Source organism: Thyridium curvatum (assembly GCF_004353045.1).
Source record: "Thyridium curvatum strain D216 chromosome Unknown NODE_71_length_214541_cov_85.463701, whole genome shotgun sequence".
NCBI classification, from domain to species: Eukaryota; Fungi; Ascomycota; class Sordariomycetes; order Thyridiales; family Thyridiaceae; genus Thyridium; species Thyridium curvatum.
In genome coordinates this window covers 196,063-214,541 of record NW_022156826.1, presented here as the reverse complement: position 1 = coordinate 214,541, position 18,479 = coordinate 196,063, and the positions used below count along the sequence as shown (strand labels likewise).

Here is an 18,479-nt window from a genome sequence, read left to right as displayed (position 1 = left end):
TGTTATTGTTGCTGCTTCTGGCTTCGTCTTCGCCGTCGAGGGCGTGGGCAGGCCGGTCTGTGGCGCCGGGCGCACGGGCGTGAAGCTGAGCATGTCGTTGCTGAGCGACTTGGGCTCCGTCGTGAGCTGCCGCGCGGCGCTGGCGGCGCGCGACGCCCGCATCGCGGCGCTGCAGGAGCGGGTGGCCATGCTCGAGAACGCGCGGCGGCTGGACCGGGAGCGCGTGCGCGAGGTGCGCAGCGGCCTGCGGGCGCTGGCGGACGGCGCTGGCGACGGTGGTGGCGGTGGTGATGCTGTAGCCGGAGGTGGCGGGTGAGAGTGGTGACGAGAGACAGGGAGAGGAGGAAGATGACCGGCGAGAGACCTGGGAAATGGGATATGGGAACTGAGAGAAAGTTATTGGGAGAGAACCTTGCGTGCATGTACGATGTATTTTCTGCTTTGTATTTCAGGGTTGCCTGGAAAGAGGCGGACCAAGATCAGATAGATACCCCGGGGGCTGCACAGACAAGCTCATTTGTTCTTATTAAACATCACGATGGACAACACGTTACATATCTCACATGAGGCCAGTCCTCAAAGGATAGAGATATGATATTTTATTCAATTCTCTAAGTCGCTACTCGGGTATTTCCTTCCTGGTTTCGTAGGGAGAGGAAGTCGTCGACATCGTCACGGCCGTCCCACTTCCCCCTTTTTTGTTTCCATCCCCCGTCCTCCTCCTCCCCCCTTTCCCAAGTTGCGTTGCATCTTCTTCTCGAGGATGCGCTGTTGCTGGATTCATGATAAAAAGATGGTCGACTGGGCGCGCAATTCGCAACCTTTCTGCACAGCGGGGGTATCTATGCTTTAACACACAATAATGAAGCAAGCCCTTCTCGTTTAGCCCCCTTTCGCTTCGGTTTTCAAACAACTGGCACTGATATACCTGCCTCCTCTACAGACACGCACCGTCGTCCTGCTGCTGCGGTGTTTCGTAGTTCGTCCACGGTTCACCCCCCTAGAACCTCTTTGAGAAGCGAGAACCTTTGACGGGAGCCGGCAGGCACGACGCAAATTGGTCTCGATCTGTGGAGAAAAGGACAGATCATGTCAGCTGGAAGTCCATATTCAACTAGAAATCCCGTCCTATTGTGCAAATCACTTACCCTTCTCACTTTCAAATATGATGGTGATGTCGTCGTGCTCTCCCGGCAGCTCCGGCATGTCGAGGCACACAAAGGCGGCATCGTTGTCTATGGGGCCGCCCTCCTCCGCCGCCTTCCTCGGCAGCGGGAACTTGGCGTCGTCGATCTTGAGGCCCGCCTTGCCGCTGCGCCCAAACGTCTCGAAGACGTCGGTGCCCTTGAGCACGAGGCCCATGCAGTGCCCGTGGTGAAAGTCCTCGAAGAAGGCGAGGAGCTGCACGACGTTGTCCTGCTCCACCAGCTGGAGGCGGGTCGCGCCCGCCTCCCACTTCTTGTAGATGGGGACCACCATGCGGCGGCGCGAGATGGCAAAGGTCGCGGCGATGCCGTCAAAGAGGACCTTGTGCCCAGTCAGGGCAGCTTCAAACGCGTGCAGGTCCTTCAAGGTGGCAAACTCGTACGTGCGGCACGTCTGGCTCTGCTGGATAAGGTTGAGGGCATCAGCGAGCTCGCCGGGTAGTTCCCGGGCCACTTGTGCCTCCGCAACTGCCATGGTCAGGTCCTTCTGTGGTTGGCGCAAGACGGTAAGTGACTGCGCATTGTTCACGTTCAGCCTGATCTTGAACTCGCCGGGGGCAACGTTGATTCTGTCGGTGATGGTGCCGTTCTTGAACTCCACGACCATACGAAGTCTGTCCGCCAGGACCACATTGGACTGCCCTGTGCCACTAGCTGCATTTACAACCCGGACTCGTTGTGTCGGGAGCTTCTGAAAGACGGGTATTCCGCTCTTCTCGTCAAAGTTCTTCGAGACGGTCATAGACACCAGGGGCACTTCTGTAACAACTTCTTCGCCGGGACGTAGCGCCGTACCTATCAGGAGGCTATGCAGTAGGACGCGTTCTTCGTCGTCGTGAAACGACAGGACCATGTTGCCATGAGCGCGCCCGTTATCGTAACCGAGCAGCAAGGCCGGGTCTCCCTTCTCACCCCTGAGAAATCCAAACTGGACCGGGGTTTGGGCAAGATAGGCATGATTTACGCCGCACATTGTTCTCGTTTTGGTGCCGGCGACAACAGCGACCCGGTATCCCCTATGAAACAACCGCGGGCCTGTTGCCGCTCCCTCCTTGTGTATTCTCTCGAAGATGCCAATCTGGCAGTCCGACACCGATTCCTTGGGAAATTGTCTCGAGCTTGGATCCGGGTCGAAATATTGAAAGGCTTTGAGAGTGGTGTTGAAAATTGGCTGTTCGTCGTTGCGCGGGTACAGTGTGGACTGGACCTTGTTGCCAAAGTCATACATGCTCCAGAGTAATTTGAAGTCGTGAGGAGTCAAGCGGATCGCGAGCATAAGGTTTCTCGGGAGCGCAATTTCGAGGCTAGACGCCTCTTTTCGCCACCGGACATCATCCCAGGTAGAGCCCTTGTTCTTCTTTGATTGTACTCGAAGCTGCACCGTGCCATCCTGACTGGAGAGGACGAGAACCAGGGTCGCCTGGTCTAGTGGACGGACCATGGACATCAAGCAGGGGAGATAGAAGTTTTGGGATTCAACGCCTTGTTCCATCAAGAAGACTTCGGCTGGCATGCGGCCAAAGTTGAATGCCTGCGGAGTGTCACCGAGCGGGAGAGCTTCCAAAATAGTCATCGGCGGGACGAGTGTCTGTGAGGAGGCCAGCGCGGAGACCCAGCTGCCCCAGAGCAAAGCAACGACATCCCTGCTGAGAGAAGGGTACTCGATCCAGATCGACTTTTCGATAGTCTGGGGTAAGAACGCCTCCTCGTCGGGCAGAAAGCCGTTTCTCTGCATGGACCCCGCCAGCTTCCGTAGATTCGAAGTGACTGCTCGGCGGACTTCTTGAACCTCACCATCGACAGGGGTCTGCTTGGTGTCCAGAGTCTCGGGGAGAATCTCTTCTGAAAGCCAGTAGCTCTTTGCAAGGTCTGCGTAAGCTTGTTGACGCGACATCTCAACAGCATTCTGCGCCTGCGGGCTGGCAGGCCGTTCCCTAATCACAGACTCGAGAGCCATTCGCCCTTTCAAAAACCACCACAATGCAGCTCGTGCCATCATTTCAGAGGTACAGGACGATAGGGGGACGCGAGTTTCGGAGTGTAGGCGGAAAAGCTCGAACAAGTGCCGGGTGCGCACCACAAAAGTATGGAAAGCGTCATCGTTAGGATCAGCCAGGGTCGCTTTCTGGGGTGAAGATGGCGATCCATTGCCCCTGTCCGAAATCTTGCTATTATTTCTGGACACACTGAAGGGGTGGCTGAAAGTGGATGCGGCGGATTGCACCGAAGCCGGACTGTGGTCCAGGGGGGAGATCCTCAGTCGGATATCCGGTTGGTTGGGTCGCGCAAGCTGGGCTGCGGGCATCATGGGAGAACGCTGAGGAGAGGGGAGAGGAGATATGTTCGCTGGTTGTACGACCTGCCTTTGAGGCGACGTTTGCAGATTTTGGGGTGGCTCTGCCGACAGGGAGCTGCGCGGCGCCGCATCCTCGACCATGATAGGAGGCGGTGATGCTCTCTGCGAAGGAGGCATGTCCTTCAAGGGCGAGACTGGCGGCTGTCTCGATTCGAGCTGCTCTTCCGCCCCAGTGCTCGCAGAACGCACCGCTTGCGCGAAAGCGAGACCCTCTGCCTCTCGCTGTTGCGCCTGGTGAACTTCGATAAAGGACCTTCGCTTTTCGTCCTTTGAGACGACAGGAGAGTCGAGAAAAGGCGCCGAGGCAGGCTGACCTGCCGGAACAGCCCTCTCCGGGGCATCTGAGATCGAGCTGTAGCCAGTCTGTGCTCGCCGTAGCATCCCAGGCCTGAAATCATCGTTGTCATCACCTTGTCTGACGTCTGAGTGGGCTCGGGATTGGAGGTCCGTTGGCCTATGTAGAGTCGCGATTGGGGCTGACTTTGCCCTCCTCCTGTTGCCTATCTCGACCACGGGGATCTCCGATTCATCGCCTCCTTCGCCGATGATCTCGGGGAATGTATCCACGAAGCGGACGACGAGGCCTTTGCGCCGTCTTGCGTGGGGGCTGTGTGTGCGAGGTCGCAGGGAGAGCCCTTGCTGGGCAGGATCCTGGACATTGAGGGCATTGGGATATCGGGTGGCACTGGTGATATCGAGCTTGGCTAGAGGCGGTGGAGCTGCATGGTTGACTTGTAGGACATCGCCAGGCCCGTGGAGGAAAGCGTCGAGCTCCCCTTGGCGCTGCTCGTTGGATACTTTTCGATCTCGGCTCCCCTTGAAGAGCTTCCCCATGGCCAGGCGGCCTTTCTTGAGTCGTCCTTCATCGTGGGTCGGCGCTGGAGCAAATGGGTCGTTTTCCATAATTTGGTGCAGGTCGAGACGTGCGTTTCAGTGTTGCATTCGGTGCGCTGCAAGTTGTCCTGCTGGAAGGTCAGCAAGCGCACACAGATATATGTAGGGCAGCTTTTAGGACCACGCCGACATGCCTATACACATGAATACGAGAAATGATCACGGCTATAGCCGTCTAGGCGGTCCTTCCACTTGACAGCCGGCCCACATGTGATGAAGGGGGCTTCGATCTCACGAGCTGGGAAATGGAGTTGGGCGTCTAACAAAGGTGGATAAGGAGCAGGATGCCTCCTTAGCAGGTAGGCGGGGTTAACTAGATACAGCGTCGCAGCTGCTGATGGCGTTGCTAGCAGGGAGATCTCGTGCGTCGACGATTGTCGCTCTGGCCGGTGCAGCAGGTCGGGTTCGGACAGGGGATTGTATCTGGCAGTAAAAATCGTCGAGGAGCCAGCTCAAGGATAATCAAACATGTGCTTTCGTCATCCTGCCAGGGCGGGCCTGAACCTGAATCCGAGTCGAAAGAGGGAGGAATAGCAACACGGTTCATCCATGTGTGGCTCCATAGAATTGGTTTCAGGGTCGCCCGCTCTCGGGAGGCCGTGTGGCACCTGTAAACAGCCTTAGCACCGGTGGCATTTGTGGGGAACCGCTAAGGAGCTGTGCTGTTGGAGCACCGAATGGGGATGGCCCCCTGGAAAGATAGGTACTCAGTAGATGATGTGAGAACAGGAACAAGAGACAACCACACACACCCTTGGACACCTCAACCGCTCTTTCTTCAGCCAAAGTCCACCCAATTCTAGGTTAGGCCACTGCTAGCCCGTCCATCCCCCTCCGCTTTGCCTGCACCAGTAGGGCTACAAGCAATCTCGTTAGCCAATCCGCTGGGCGTCAGAGAAGCACTTCCAAGACTTCCAAGACAGTGGTTTGCTACTACTAGGCATAAGGTAAAGTCCTTTAGGTAAGAGCGAGCATGCCAAAAGTTGCTTTTATTGAATACGCCTTTCCCTTCCCTGCCAGGGCATGGGATATCCCTACCTACCTACATACCCAACACCATGGATGAATGTAGTTATACTTTTCCAGCCCCTGTCGCGTGCTTAGAAGCCGGAACAGCACCTCCACCATTGGTAGATATCCAGTGAGGTAACAGAGGCAGAGGATGTTACAGGGATTGTCTGTCCCGGCTTTTGGAAGGGTTGTGAGCATCTTCAGAATTGACAGATTGAGTGGACATAACCAGAGAGAAACATCGGATTGGACGGCACCAAACCCTGCTCCAGGTCCTTTTGAAAAGATAGCTTTGTTACATTACAATACGACACTCACTAGGATGTCAACTCGTATTTGCTTCCCAACTTCTCAACCAACAACCCTGGACTGTCTGAATTTATGCTGGTTTATTCCGGAAGGATTTTTTGACAAGAAGCGCTAGCTACATTTGGCAGTCCAGATCACATACCGTTCTCAGTTGATGAATGTCGATCAGCCCCTGGTCTCATTTGCACAGAGCCGGTGTCACAAGAACATTCCAGCCCCTCAGGTCGGAGGAGGCGATTTAAATGGCAAGTGATGGTCAGATTAGTTGACGGACTGCTAACAGAAGTACTTGGCTATCCATCAAGCCCGTCGGATTTAGGTAGTGGGATAGCCCTTCCGAGTTCCAGGGCAAGGATGTGACAAGGATATTGATTGTTAAGATTGAGGTAGCTCCTGATGAACTTCCGCCAACTATTCAGACACCCACTTGAATGGTTAAGAGGTTACCTGCGTGCAAAATGTGCGCGGAAGTTCGTTGCAGGAAGAGCAAGCTTACGCCTCAACTATTTTGGAGATGAATGTCTTAGATATGGCCTTGGTGACCTCATGAATCGCCAAGAATGGACGCAACTATGCTCTGAGATTTGTGAATTGTGCATCCCACAGATGAACCCAGCATGCACAGTAACAATAGGTGTCTGACATGATGCTCATCTCGGAGTGTTAAGGTCAGCATTGATAACGAGATGGGTACTAAGAGAGTTATACATCTCATCTTGCCTAACGATAGCTCTCTGTTGGTATAAACAAAGATCATTCGACCACTCGCATCGCTCGCGTTCACAGTTTCCAGATGTTGCTTTGTCTGTGGATTGGCTGCATATGAATGACCTTTAAGCAAGGCTCTCTTTCCAGGCTCATCAATATGTTCAAGAGACGCCAAAGCCGAGGCATTGCAGCCGACCATTTGGGTGGAGGTACTAGCCTCTTTGAAAGTAATTCTGGAAACCTTGGTAGATGCTTCTTTCTTTTGTGCGGCTCTTTTCGGTGTGTATATCTGGACAAGGATTGATCTGTCTGCCGGGGCAAGGGTTAGGCTTTCGGGAAAACGAGGGCGTGACCACATCACGTCACCCCCGAACTGGCGGCGCATTGTGGTAGCTGAGCACGTCTGAGGTCCGAACGAGCCGTGCACCTTGTTCGTTCTGGGCTTGGCCTGGATTATCTCTCGGCCTGCAAGCGACGACAAGGTGCTTGAATGATTGGCCACCAGCGGCTGTACCTGCTGGGCCTGAAGGCGGCCTGGGCGGAAATCCCACTGGGCTGGGCGGACCCAACGTCATTACTTCCCGGGGTCTAACTAAAAAGCCCCTCTTCGCTCCCGAGCACCCCGCGCCCAAACACAGCTCGCGCAGCCCTTTGGCTACCTGTAAGCCTGTAGGCTCCCACCTGACAGCTTCATCGACGTAATCTCGAGGGCTCCAACCGACGATTAGCCTTTTATTTTTTCCCCCTACCACCACCCCTCAGCAAACCAGAGCTTTCCATGGGCGGCACGATCCTTAATAGCCCTGGTTGCAACCTCAACTCGCGCCCTCCCTTTCCCTTTTCCCCTTCCCTTACCTGCATTCTTATCTTTTGGGTCCCTCTAGTCTGGGGAAGGTACCGACGTTGAGGATATTCCCCACCTTTGCCGTGCATCATCTCATCTCAGGCGAGGCGCACCGACATGATATCGGGACTCGTGTCCGGCCGTCGCCGGACGATCTCCAATGCTAGTATGGCGACACAACTACCCTGGTTGTCTGCAAGGCACATGCTGTTTCCTCTTCTCTCTGGCGAGGCACTCTTTTGCCCGCTCGAGCTCGACGAGAAAATACAGATGTTGCTGTTGTTGAGACCTTGTACAGACCTGGCTGACCATGACTCTTACATTTTGCAATAGGCGCTCATTCCCACTCCCGTAAATCGTCCGTAGACGACAGCAAGGGCGAGATCGTCGACGATGACACGCTCGTAGTCGAGCCCGAGCAGGGCAATGGTAGGAGCACCTCCGATTCTCCCGGCGCATTTGTACAGACTGACCGATTTTCACAGTGCTCATGCATATCATCTCGCAGCTGCGGCCCGGAGCTGACCTCAGCCGTGTCGTCCTCCCAACGTTCATCCTCGAGCCCCGAAGCATGCTTGAGCGGATCACAAAGTAAGATGACCTCTGTCTGCTCGACCGTTGCAACCTTTACTAATGTAGCTTGCCCTCAGCTTCATGTGCCACCCCGAGATGCTCTTGCCCATCCCGCAAATAGAAGACCCTGTCGAGAGATTCGTCTCTGTTGTCAAATTCTACCTAAGTGGCTGGCATATCCGCCCACCGTAAGTACTCAACCTTTGAATCGGATGAAGTCCCGGGGGACGTGGGCTTACACTTGCGCAGAGGTGTCAAGAAACCCCTCAACCCCATTCTTGGCGAGATCTACACTTGCTACTGGGAGTTCGACGACAAGACAAAAGGTTACTACATCTCCGAACAGACCTCCCACCACCCTCCAAAGTCGAGCTACTTCTACATGGTCCCCGAACACAACATTCGCATCGATGGCACGCTGAAACCAAGAAGCAAGTTCCTCGGCAACTCTGCTGCGAGTATGATGGAGGGTACGGCCATCCTCAGCCTTCTGAACCGGGGAAAGCCTGGGCATCCTGAACGATAGTAAGATCAGTCACCCCCTTCCGGTCGGTACGGACTTACTAACACCACTCGTAGCATACTCACTCAGCCTAACATGTATGCGAGGGGAATCCTTTTCGGCAAGATGAAGTATGAGCTCGGAGACCACAGCTTCGTCCGATGCCCCGACCTGGGCCTAGCGGCCGACATCGAGTTCAAGACGAAGGGTTGGGTTAGCGGGACCTATAATGCCATTGGCGGCTTTATCAGGAACGAGCGGACCGGAGAGAACCTTTATGAATTCTCTGGCTTGTGGAGCAACGAGATGTATCTGAAGGATCTGAAGGTGAGTCTGCACCGTGCTGCGCCGTGGATCTGACACTGCGAGCTACGAATACTTATTCGGGAATCCTAGACTGGTCACAAGGAACTCTTCTTTGACGCTACCCATGCGAAACCCTCTTCTCCAATAGTCCGACCTATCGAGGAGCAGGAAGAGCGTGAGTCTGTCAGGCTGTGGCAGAAGACTGCCCAGGCGGTTAGGGACCGCAACCACGAGCTTGCGACCGACGAAAAGTCAAAAATTGAGGACATGCAGCGAGCAGAGGCGGCCAGGCGAGCGGAAGAGGGCGTTGAGTGGCACCCGCGACTCTTCCGGCGCGTCAAGGGCGGCCCAGGGGGTGTTGACGAGGGCGAGGAAGACCTGGAATGGATTATCAATGCTCAGATGTGAGTCGCCCCTCCTCGAAGGCTATCCCACCTCCATATATGTACTGACAAGACCAATGCAGAGACGGCACAACGCCAGAGAAACAAACCGAACAGATCCTGGCTATATACCCCATAGTGAAGGGACAAAAGGCCAGCCAGAAGAACTTCATCCCTCCCCACAGCTTCTCCCGCAAGTCCTCGCTCGTCGGAACCGAGGCCAAACCCCATGCCGCCGCCGACGATCTGATAGACTTTGGCCAGAATGATACCGCAGCGGCCCCGGCAGCCCCAAAACACGCAGGCGGTGAGATCGAGTCGCTCCTTGATGCGACCGCCACCTCCAAGCAGACGGGGCCGCTCGTGGACTTCCACGACGACCTCAAGAAGGACCTGCCGTCGGTGAAGCGCTCCGACACGGAGGAGTCGCACGACGAGTTCCATGATGCGCTGGAGTAGGGGTCTGCTCCTTGGCGCAGAGGCATTCTATCAGGAGGTCACGAGGCGCATTAGCATGAGACGCTTCTTTTGGCGGGACAGGTCCGGGGGGGTCGGGGGACGACAACTACTTTAGAAATGATACCTTGGCATATAATACGGCATGCTGCAGCTTGTTCCTTTCATTACCATGGCCGATAGGCTGTTCTCTTTCGTGTCTGAATGCTGCTACTCTATGTGGGTGACTACATGCAAGGAAATGCAATGTTTCGGCCAAACGGCTGTCTCAACAAGATGTCACGAAGAGTTTATTGATCATTTCATTTTGTGGACGCTCCAAGACTAAAATCCCATAAGCCAAGGCAACCCGAGCCCCCCAGAGACGGGCTATATATAATAATGACAATACAAAAGTTGGTGGTCATGGCTGGATGCCAGATACCATGGGTGCACAAGTATCCGGACTTTCGATCTCCGAATAATTCACCCAGGCAAACGATGTCGCCCGCTCTCTCTCTCACACGATGCATTCGGTTTCGTGACCGACGATGCTTTCGGTATCGTGATCGAGAGACTAGAGGTACAGAATGAAGCTGCTGAAGGGGCCCCTCTGTAGCCTCGTCTCCTTTACCCTCTTTAGTCGCTTGTTTCCGTGGCACAGTCTGGTTAGGTCCCATGCCTGCCTTGCCGTTGTCTCGCTAATACCGCCTCCTCGTCGGCTCGGGCGTGGGCGACCTGCTCGGGCTCCGCTCGTCCTTGCCGCGCATCTTGAGCCACTTCTTGGTGCTCAGCGTGAGCTCGCGGTCGAGCTCCTCGCTCGGGTTCTTGCGGTGGATGAAGTTGCAGAACCCGCCGCGGACGCAGCCCTCGCCGGAGTTGAGGCGGCAGCAGGCCTCGCGGAAGTCGGTGACGGGGCTGAGCTCGCAGTAGACGGGGCGGGCGGCGTACCAGCGCGAGTTGAGGTCGTCGCAGGCCTTCTGGGCCGAGTCCTCGTACTTGAAGCGCGCGTAGACGTTGCCGATGAGGTGGTCGTTGTTGTTGTCGCAGACGACGAGCTCCTCGAGCTCGCCGTACTTGCACATCTCGCACCAGACGTCCTCGTAGAAGGCGTCGAAGTGGTTCTGCAGCTGCGACGGGTTCATGCGGTTCTTGGCGTCGAAGGCCGGGTTCTGGTAGAGGTTGGGCATGAGGATCGTCTGCGAGTACGAGGGCTTGACGTGTTTCCGCGAGCAGCGGTCGCCGTGGCGGCAGGCGCCGATCTTGTAGTAGAATGAGCAGTTGACCTGTTTGGCAGATGAGGTCTGTTAGTATCTGGAGATCGCTTCTTGAGGGGCCTATAGTAGAAGGACTAGGAGGACGGGAGGGGTGGGTGGGATGAGGCTCGCTACATACCTTGTCTTGCTCCGTGCCGAAGATGGAGGCTAGGAAGTTCGCCATGGTGAAGGAGGAGTTGTTCGCCTGGTTCGGCGCAAAGCTGCTGGACCTTGTTTTCGATTCCTCGACAGGTATGAATACCGGATCTGCACCTGATTTGATTTTAAGAGCTGCGTGTACTGAGTTGGCGATCGCCTCGGGATGATATCCGTAGATTCGTGAAATGCTTGATGGGAGAGAACTATCGCGAAGAGGATGCGCGAAGGTGAGGCGAAATTTAGATATGGTCGATAAAGCGGGCGGGCAAGGCTGGCGAATCAAGGTCAGGATTGGGGATTGCTAGTGGGTAAGCGTGATTGGGTAGCATTGGATGGAAGCATCTGGAGGTGGAGCTTACAAAGAAGGAAAGACCAGGGTACTTACCTAGGTACCTCTAAGTGCTACTAATCAGAAGGTTTGGAGTCTTGTCTCGCTGAATTTCCACAAGCTGGCAAGTTGAAATAATCCTGTCTCTTGCGTACAGATTGACTCGCTGCTGATAGGTCTTCAGTATCGGATCGTTCTACCTGAAAGTTTAGTCTGTATGTCCTTGAGCGGCAAAGCTTCTGGCAATTTTGCTGGCCGAATAAAACGAAAGACTGGAGCTAATGGCAACTCCTTGCAAATGGATGCATTGCCGTCCCTTCAACGGATTGGAATAATGGGACTGACCCTGCCTGCCTGGCCATCAGTCACATCACTGCATTGAGGGATGGAGGTCCGCGGCCCGACCTTCAGGTACGGTTCCAGGGACCAAACCGGTACCTAGTTTCTGGTCAGCACGTTCCTCATTGAGATCCGCCTGCCGGGTGGGCTGAGGAATGGCTGTAGGTGACTGATCATCAGGCGGCCGTGCGCTAAAGGGCTGCTGATCCGGCCCCGTCAGTACCCAGCGCACCGGGCATTAGAGAAACGGCAATGACGATGCCGGTGAACTTAGGCGGGCGGGAAGACACTGCACTTTTGTATTCGGTGCTGGGCACTCACCAACAGAGCTGGCCGATGCGTTCAGTCCGATGTCATGAAGGTTTTTGGTCTGTACGGGGCACGGAACGTCTCCAGATCCACAACAGGGATTCATATCAAAGTGGGATGGGCAGAGGGACTGTACGGAGCACGACGTGTGAGTGGACGGACGGTGGCGCCTGCAAAGGTACGACCCGATCTTGGTAGTCCGATGTGATGCAACCTGGCTAGATTGCTTTGGTGCGTGCAATACCAGAAAAAACCAAGGCATGTGGCTGCCACTGATGATGAGAGCAAACAGGGACGTGTCCAACTGCATCTGGGAAATTTCCAAGATTCCGGCCTCGTGTCGGTTCCACCGTTTCAAGGTGTCCCCTCGACATAGGCTGAAGAACCAGAGTGACGCGTCGCAGGACTGCAACAGAGGGACGGACAACCACAGGCTCAGCTCTGCCCCCGTCGATGAGCACCAGCCAGTGGACCGCATTTCGTGCCTTTCTCTTGATACCTACCTATGGTTTTCTCTTGTCTCAACCAGCGCCGAGGAAATCTTGCCGGGAGGAGCACCCTTTAGCCTACTTGGGCACTAGCACAGATATGATGGGGCATTCTTAGCTGGTCGGACCCCTGTAGAGCTGGGTCTGCGAGGTGGGTGGAAGTCTCAACCCCACCCCAGCACCAGCTAACCAGCCATTAATAAATTGGACACGGGCGAGGGAACCTCCAAAGTACCGCCTGGCGGGGGATTGTGACCCTGATTTTGGTGGAGAGTGAAGTACAGAGCTGTGGCGTCGCAGGTACCTTTGCAAACGCCTTGCACCAGTGCTCCGATTTGGCGGCGTCGGTGCACCCGAGGCTGGGGGTGGCCCAGCGCCTGTTTGAAGCTGGAGTGGAGTGAAGCGATCTGACGTAGTGTTGCAAGGTACCTCCATACCATTGAGCACAGCGATCACCTCTTGGACAGAGCCACATTTTCCCTGCCATCCACCTCAACTTGGGTGCTAGAAGCTGCGTCACGCCCACCCTTTGGCCCTTAACCTTCTTTCTTGTCTGCTCTCCCTGCCCGGCACTTTATCCCGCGATCCTCTCATTGAATTTTCTTCCTCTTCCTTTTCGCCATTTTCTACACCCTTCGCGCATGCACTTGTGTTGACACAGTCGAGCTGCTGTTGGGTTCGGGCAGTTGGAGCTCTAGCTAGCTGTTTGCCGGCCATCAATCATCACCTCACAGCTCACTAGCGGCCCCGTCGAGCATATGCGAAGGCCTTATCTCGTCAACTTCGCTAACCCAAACACCACACTGGTCATATTTGCGCCAATTGGTTTCGTGGAGCTACCGCTGCCACCGCAGCAGCTACCATAGTGTTCCAAGACACCATGTCGACAGCGCAAGAAGCCCACGAGCTCAAGCAGCAGGGCGCCGAGGAGGCATCCCGGGACCCCAATAGCTCTGTCACCGCCGACGATGCCCAGCGCAAGATTATCGAGGAGAGCCGAAAGGTCGGCGTAGCAGCCTTCAACTTCGACCCGGACGCCACTCCCGAGGAGAAGAGGGCACAGGCCAAGGCTGTAGGTCACCCAAGTGATGCTGCACTCGCTCTCGAAACTAATCTCTGGTTAGGCTATCCCCGACAACTTTCACAACCCCAAGAGACAGAAGGGCTTCGCCATTGCTACCGACATCGATGACGGGGCCAAAGCTGCGTACGACCTGCCAGCTCCCTCAAAGGCCGGCGTTGTTGACGTTGCCAAAGACGAGGATGGGAAGCCGCTCAGTAAGGATGCGGCCGACGGAAAACCAGAGATGGGCGAGAAGACGGGTTGGGCGCCAAGGTTTGGTTGGCCCATGGAGTCGATCCAGGACGCCGAAAGCTTGCTAGATCATTCCACCTGGCTTGAGGGCCGCCTGCCGGACAAGTTCTACGGCGACTGGTACCACAACGCCGCCATCATCTTCTTCGCATGCATCACGTCTTGGCTGGTCGCAGTCTTCGGAGGTGGTATCGCCTGGGTGTTCATCATCATGGCAATCTGCTCTACTTACTACCGAACCTCCATTCGTCGCGTCCGTCGCAATTTCCGAGACGATCTGCGCCGGGAGATGTCCCTGAAGAAACTGGAGAGCGATAACGAATCTCTCGAGTGGATCAATTCGTTCATGTTCAAATTTTGGCCCATCTTCCAGCCGGTGCTTGCTCAGACCGTCATCAACTCGGTCGACCAGGTCTTGAGTTCGGCGACCCCTGCATTCCTGGACAGTCTCAAGTTGAAGACCTTCACCTTGGGCTCCAAGCCCCCGCGAATGGAGCATGTCAAGACTTACCCCAAGGCCGAAGACGACGTTGTGATCATGGACTGGAAATTCAGCTTCACCCCTAATGACACTGCCGATATGACCACGCGACAGATCAAGAACAAGATCAACCCCAAAGTGGTTCTCGAGATCCGGGTTGGCAAAGCAATGATCAGTAAAGGATTGGACGTCATCGTGGAGGACATGGCTTTTTCCGGCATTATGAGACTCAAGATTAAGCTTCAAATCCCCTTCCCTCACGTTGAGAAGGTGGAGATGTGCTTCCTGGAACGACCCACGATCGACTACGTCTGTAAACCTCTGGGCGGCGACACCTTTGGCTTCGATATCAACTTCATCCCCGGTTTGGAAAGCTTCATTCTTGAGCAGATCCACGGAAACCTCGCTCCTATGATGTACGCGCCCAACACGTTCCCCATCGAGGTGGCCAAGATGCTTGCTGGCACCCCTGTCGACCAGGCGATTGGCGTCGTCGCCATTACCCTGCATGGAGCAAATAGCCTCAAGAATCCAGACAACTTCTCCGGGACTACCGATCCCTACGCTATCGTCACTCTCAACAAGAGGCAGCCTCTGGCACAGACCAAGACTATCAAGGACACTCACAACCCGCGCTGGAACGAGACGCACTACATCATTGTTACCTCGTTCAGAGACTCGCTTGACACCATCATTTATGACTACAACGACTTCAGAAAGGACAAAGAATTGGGTGTTGCCTCTTTCCAGCTTGAGAACCTGGAGGAGCTCAACGAGTACGAGAATGAGACCCTCGAGGTCATTTCTGACGGCAAGGCTCGTGGATCTCTCTCCTGTGACATCCGCTTCTTCCCTGTCTTGCAGCCAGAGAAAGGCCCCGACGGCAAGGATGAGCCCCTGCCAGAGTCAAACACGGGTATCTTGCGATTCAATGTTGAGCAGGCCAAGGATCTCGACGGCACGAAGAGTCTCGTCGGTCTTCTCAACCCCTACGCCGTGCTATTGTTGAACGGCAAGGAGATTCACCAGACCAAGAAACTGAAGCGGACCAACAACCCTATCTGGGAGAACGGCTCCAAGGAAATCCTCATTACTGATCGGAAGCAGGCCAAGCTTGGTGTCGTCATCAAGGATGATCGTGATATCGCAGGCGATCAGGTTATTGGCACATACCAGATCAAGGTTGACGACATGCTAGAGCTCATGGAGAAGGGCAAAGATTGGTACAACCTTACCGGCGTCAAGACTGGGCGTGCCAAGATGCAGGCCCAGTGGAAGCCCGTCGCTATTCAGGGTGTCATCGGCGGCACTGGTGGTTACCAGACACCTATCGGCGTCATGCGGTTCCACTTCCAGAAGGCCAAGGATCTACGTAACTTTGAGACCATGGGCAAGTCGGACCCGTACACCCGAGTCCTTCTCTCGGGCGTGGAGAAGGCCCGTACGGTCACATTCAGGAACAACCTCAACCCCGAATGGGATGAGGTGCTGTATGTCCCTGTCCACTCTCCACGCGAACGCCTGCAACTCGAGGTTATGGATGCCGAGAAGATGGGTAGGGATCGCAGCCTCGGCTTGGTGGAGGTCTATGCTGGTGACTATATTGGCCAAGACGAGTCTGGGGAGTATCTTACCGACGATAAGAAGCATCTGCATGAGGATGGTCTCCGCATACACGGCAAGGGCATGGCCAAGGGCATTCTGACGTATACTGTGGCCTTCTACCCATGCCTCAACATCGCCGATCCGGAGGAAGAAGAGGAGGCCGAAGGCAAGGCGTCACTGGATGCTGCGCGAAACCCTGACGCGGGCAAGATCTCGTCGCTTGATAGAAAACCGCGCGAGAGCCTCGATGTTCAGGGGGCTGACAAAGTTCCACCAACGCCGACGAGCCCTACCATGCCCAAGTCACCGACCTCAACGGTTGCTCGGAAGTCTCGCGATGACCCCAAACCGCCAAAGGTGCATCTCACCCCTCAAGAGCTGCTCAAGTACGAGTCTGGCCTCATTGTCTTCAAGCTCATGGAAGCCGAGCTGCCCCGAAGCGACTGCTGTGTCGAGGTATACGTGGACGACATGGCATATCCTTCGTACATCTCAACTCGGGCCAGGAGCAGATCGCACAAGTATGATGAGATCGGAGACTGCTTCATTCGTGAGCTTGACTTTTCCAAACTCACCCTCAAGATCCGCGAAAAGGAGGAGAAACGCCACGAGGATCAGAGAGACTTGGCTCGACTGACCGGTAACACTCTGGATACCCTCAAGCAATGCTTGGTAAGTGATGACGCTTTACATTTCCGATTCGCAGCACAGATCCCACTAACTCAGCGTAGAACAACCCTACCACTCTTAAGATGAAGGACGAAGATGGAAGGGTCAGCACGGTCAAGATCTCGCTCAAGTACATCCCCGTCAAGATGCAGCTTGACCCAAGTGAGAGCATCAACAACATGGGTAATCTGCGTGTCGACGTCCTTGACGCCGCTGATCTGCCATCTGCCGATCGCAATGGCAAGAGTGATCCTTACTGCAAGTTTGAGCTCAACGGCCACGAAGTCTTCAAGACTAAGGTGCAAAAGAAGACTCTGCATCCGGCCTGGAACGAGTTCTTCGAGCTCCCTGTGCCATCTCGGACGGCGGCCAAGTTCAGGGTCCAAGTCCTCGACTGGGACTTTGCTGACAAACCCGACCTGCTGGGCTGTGCCGACATCAACCTGGAGCAGCTAGATCCGTTCAAGGCACAAGAGGTCCATCTCACCCTCGACGGCAAGTCTGGCGTCCTGCGGTTGAGACTATTATTCCGACCGGACTATGTTGTCAGAAGCAGACAGGGTAGTTCCACCTTCTCGGGCACCTTTGCAGCTCCAGGCAGGATTGTTACGGGCGTCGCCGGCGCTCCTATCAAGGGCGGTGTCGCAGTCGCGGGCGTCGTGGGTCACGGCGTCGGCAAGGGAGCTTCGTTCCTCAAGCGTGGCTTCAAGGGCAAGAAGGACGACGAGGGCAACGGTCTGGTCGTCCCCAGCGGTTCGAACACCGACCTGCCCACCATCACTACCACGGAGCCCGCGCCATCTGGCCTCCGGCGGTCGACCGGCTTGACCGACGGCGAGCCTACGTCCGAAGTCCCCCCCGGCCCTGCCAACGGCGCCACTTCCTCCCCGCACCAGCGGACCAAGAGCATCGGCGCCGCTTCCATCCACAGCCTCGCGCCGGGCGCTCCCGGCACCGGCGCCGCCAGCTTCACCGTCATCTCGGCGTCGGGCTACCCGCCCTCGTCGGACGTCTACGTCGTCGTCAACCAGCTGACGCCCAAGCCCAAGACGATCGGCAAGACCAAGGACCACAAGGCGCCGTCGGGCACCGTCAAGTTTGACGAGACGTTCCGGGCGGCGGCGTGCGCGCCCGACACGCAGTTCCAGATTCAGGTCAGGGAGCACCACACGTTCGGCAAGGACGGCGACCTCGGCGAGTCGGTCTTCTTCGTCGACGACAGCGGCTCCGGCGGCGAGAAGGAGATCAACGTCGGCTCGGGCACCGTCACGCTCAAGAGCAGCTTCGCGCCGGCGGCTGGCGAGGGCGGCAGCGTCATGGACAGCCCCAAGGCGTCGTCGCTGCGGAGGAGCTTCCTGAGCAAGAGGGAGAGCCGGCTGCCGAGCCGGGAGGGCACGCCTTCTTAGGGGAGAAGGGGCGGATGGGGACGCGCTGTGTGAGCCCGAAGTGAGGAAATCCGATGGTGGATGGGCAGAACAAAAGGGGTTGGTTGAGTTGCGCGCGCGCGTGCCTGCTTTGCTCTGATGCGGTGTCTTTTTTTCCCCCTCATTCTCCGAGATTACCTTTTCACTTGCCTGCGGGAAAGAGGCATGATACCCCTTCCACTTTCTTGCATGCATCCATCCCTTTTCCTGAATTTGTAATACTGGACTTATTCTCTTTTCTTCCTCTTCTGTCTTTTCTTTCTTTGTGGTTGGGGAAGCGGTTGGATATTGGGAGTCTGGAAGAGAATCAGCCGTCCGGGCTTCCCGTACATAGAGGTTTGGGAAGGAGTGGAGGGTTGAAACGGTGAATTCTGGGCAAAAAAGGAGGGGGGAGAGAGAAAGAGGGTGAGAGGATAGCGTTGTGATGGCACGACCTCGCCTTGGCAGATAGGATGTTAATTTTCTATTGTCTTTCAACACTTGCCTCTCTCACTCTCTCTGACTCTCTCTGAGTTGTATATCCTACAGTGCATTACACACAGTAGCTCTCCTAAGGGGCAGTTAAAATGCATATCTTAAT

General features: G+C 55.6%; 4 protein-coding genes across 4 annotated transcripts; 2 read left to right on the top strand and 2 right to left on the bottom strand.

Annotated features, from left to right (window-relative positions):
- Positions 1–1,140: 1,140 nt before the first annotated feature.
- E0L32_009649 (uncharacterized protein) lies at positions 1,141–4,464 on the bottom strand (the record flags this gene model as incomplete). Its single annotated transcript, XM_031144637.1, has 1 exon — positions 1,141–4,464. One exon carries the CDS (start codon positions 4,462–4,464, stop codon positions 1,141–1,143), a length of 3,324 nt encoding a protein of 1,107 aa, XP_030990656.1.
- Positions 4,465–6,640: 2,176 nt separating this feature from the next.
- On the top strand, positions 6,641–9,550 carry E0L32_009648 (uncharacterized protein; the record flags this gene model as incomplete). Its single annotated transcript, XM_031144636.1, has 9 exons — positions 6,641–6,710; positions 6,989–7,144; positions 7,661–7,756; positions 7,813–7,918; positions 7,978–8,088; positions 8,150–8,425; positions 8,480–8,729; positions 8,799–9,112; positions 9,175–9,550. The coding sequence occupies 9 exons, from the start codon at positions 6,641–6,643 to the stop codon at positions 9,548–9,550; spliced, it is 1,755 nt and encodes a 584-aa protein (XP_030990655.1).
- A 677-nt stretch (positions 9,551–10,227) lies between these two features.
- E0L32_009647 (uncharacterized protein) lies at positions 10,228–10,966 on the bottom strand (the record flags this gene model as incomplete). Its single annotated transcript, XM_031144635.1, has 2 exons — positions 10,228–10,812; positions 10,922–10,966. 2 exons carry the CDS (start codon positions 10,964–10,966, stop codon positions 10,228–10,230), a joined length of 630 nt encoding a protein of 209 aa, XP_030990654.1.
- Positions 10,967–13,285: 2,319 nt separating this feature from the next.
- E0L32_009646 (uncharacterized protein) lies at positions 13,286–17,881 on the top strand (the record flags this gene model as incomplete). Its single annotated transcript, XM_031144634.1, has 3 exons — positions 13,286–13,477; positions 13,530–16,478; positions 16,538–17,881. The coding sequence occupies 3 exons, from the start codon at positions 13,286–13,288 to the stop codon at positions 17,879–17,881; spliced, it is 4,485 nt and encodes a 1,494-aa protein (XP_030990653.1).
- Positions 17,882–18,479: the final 598 nt, after the last annotated feature.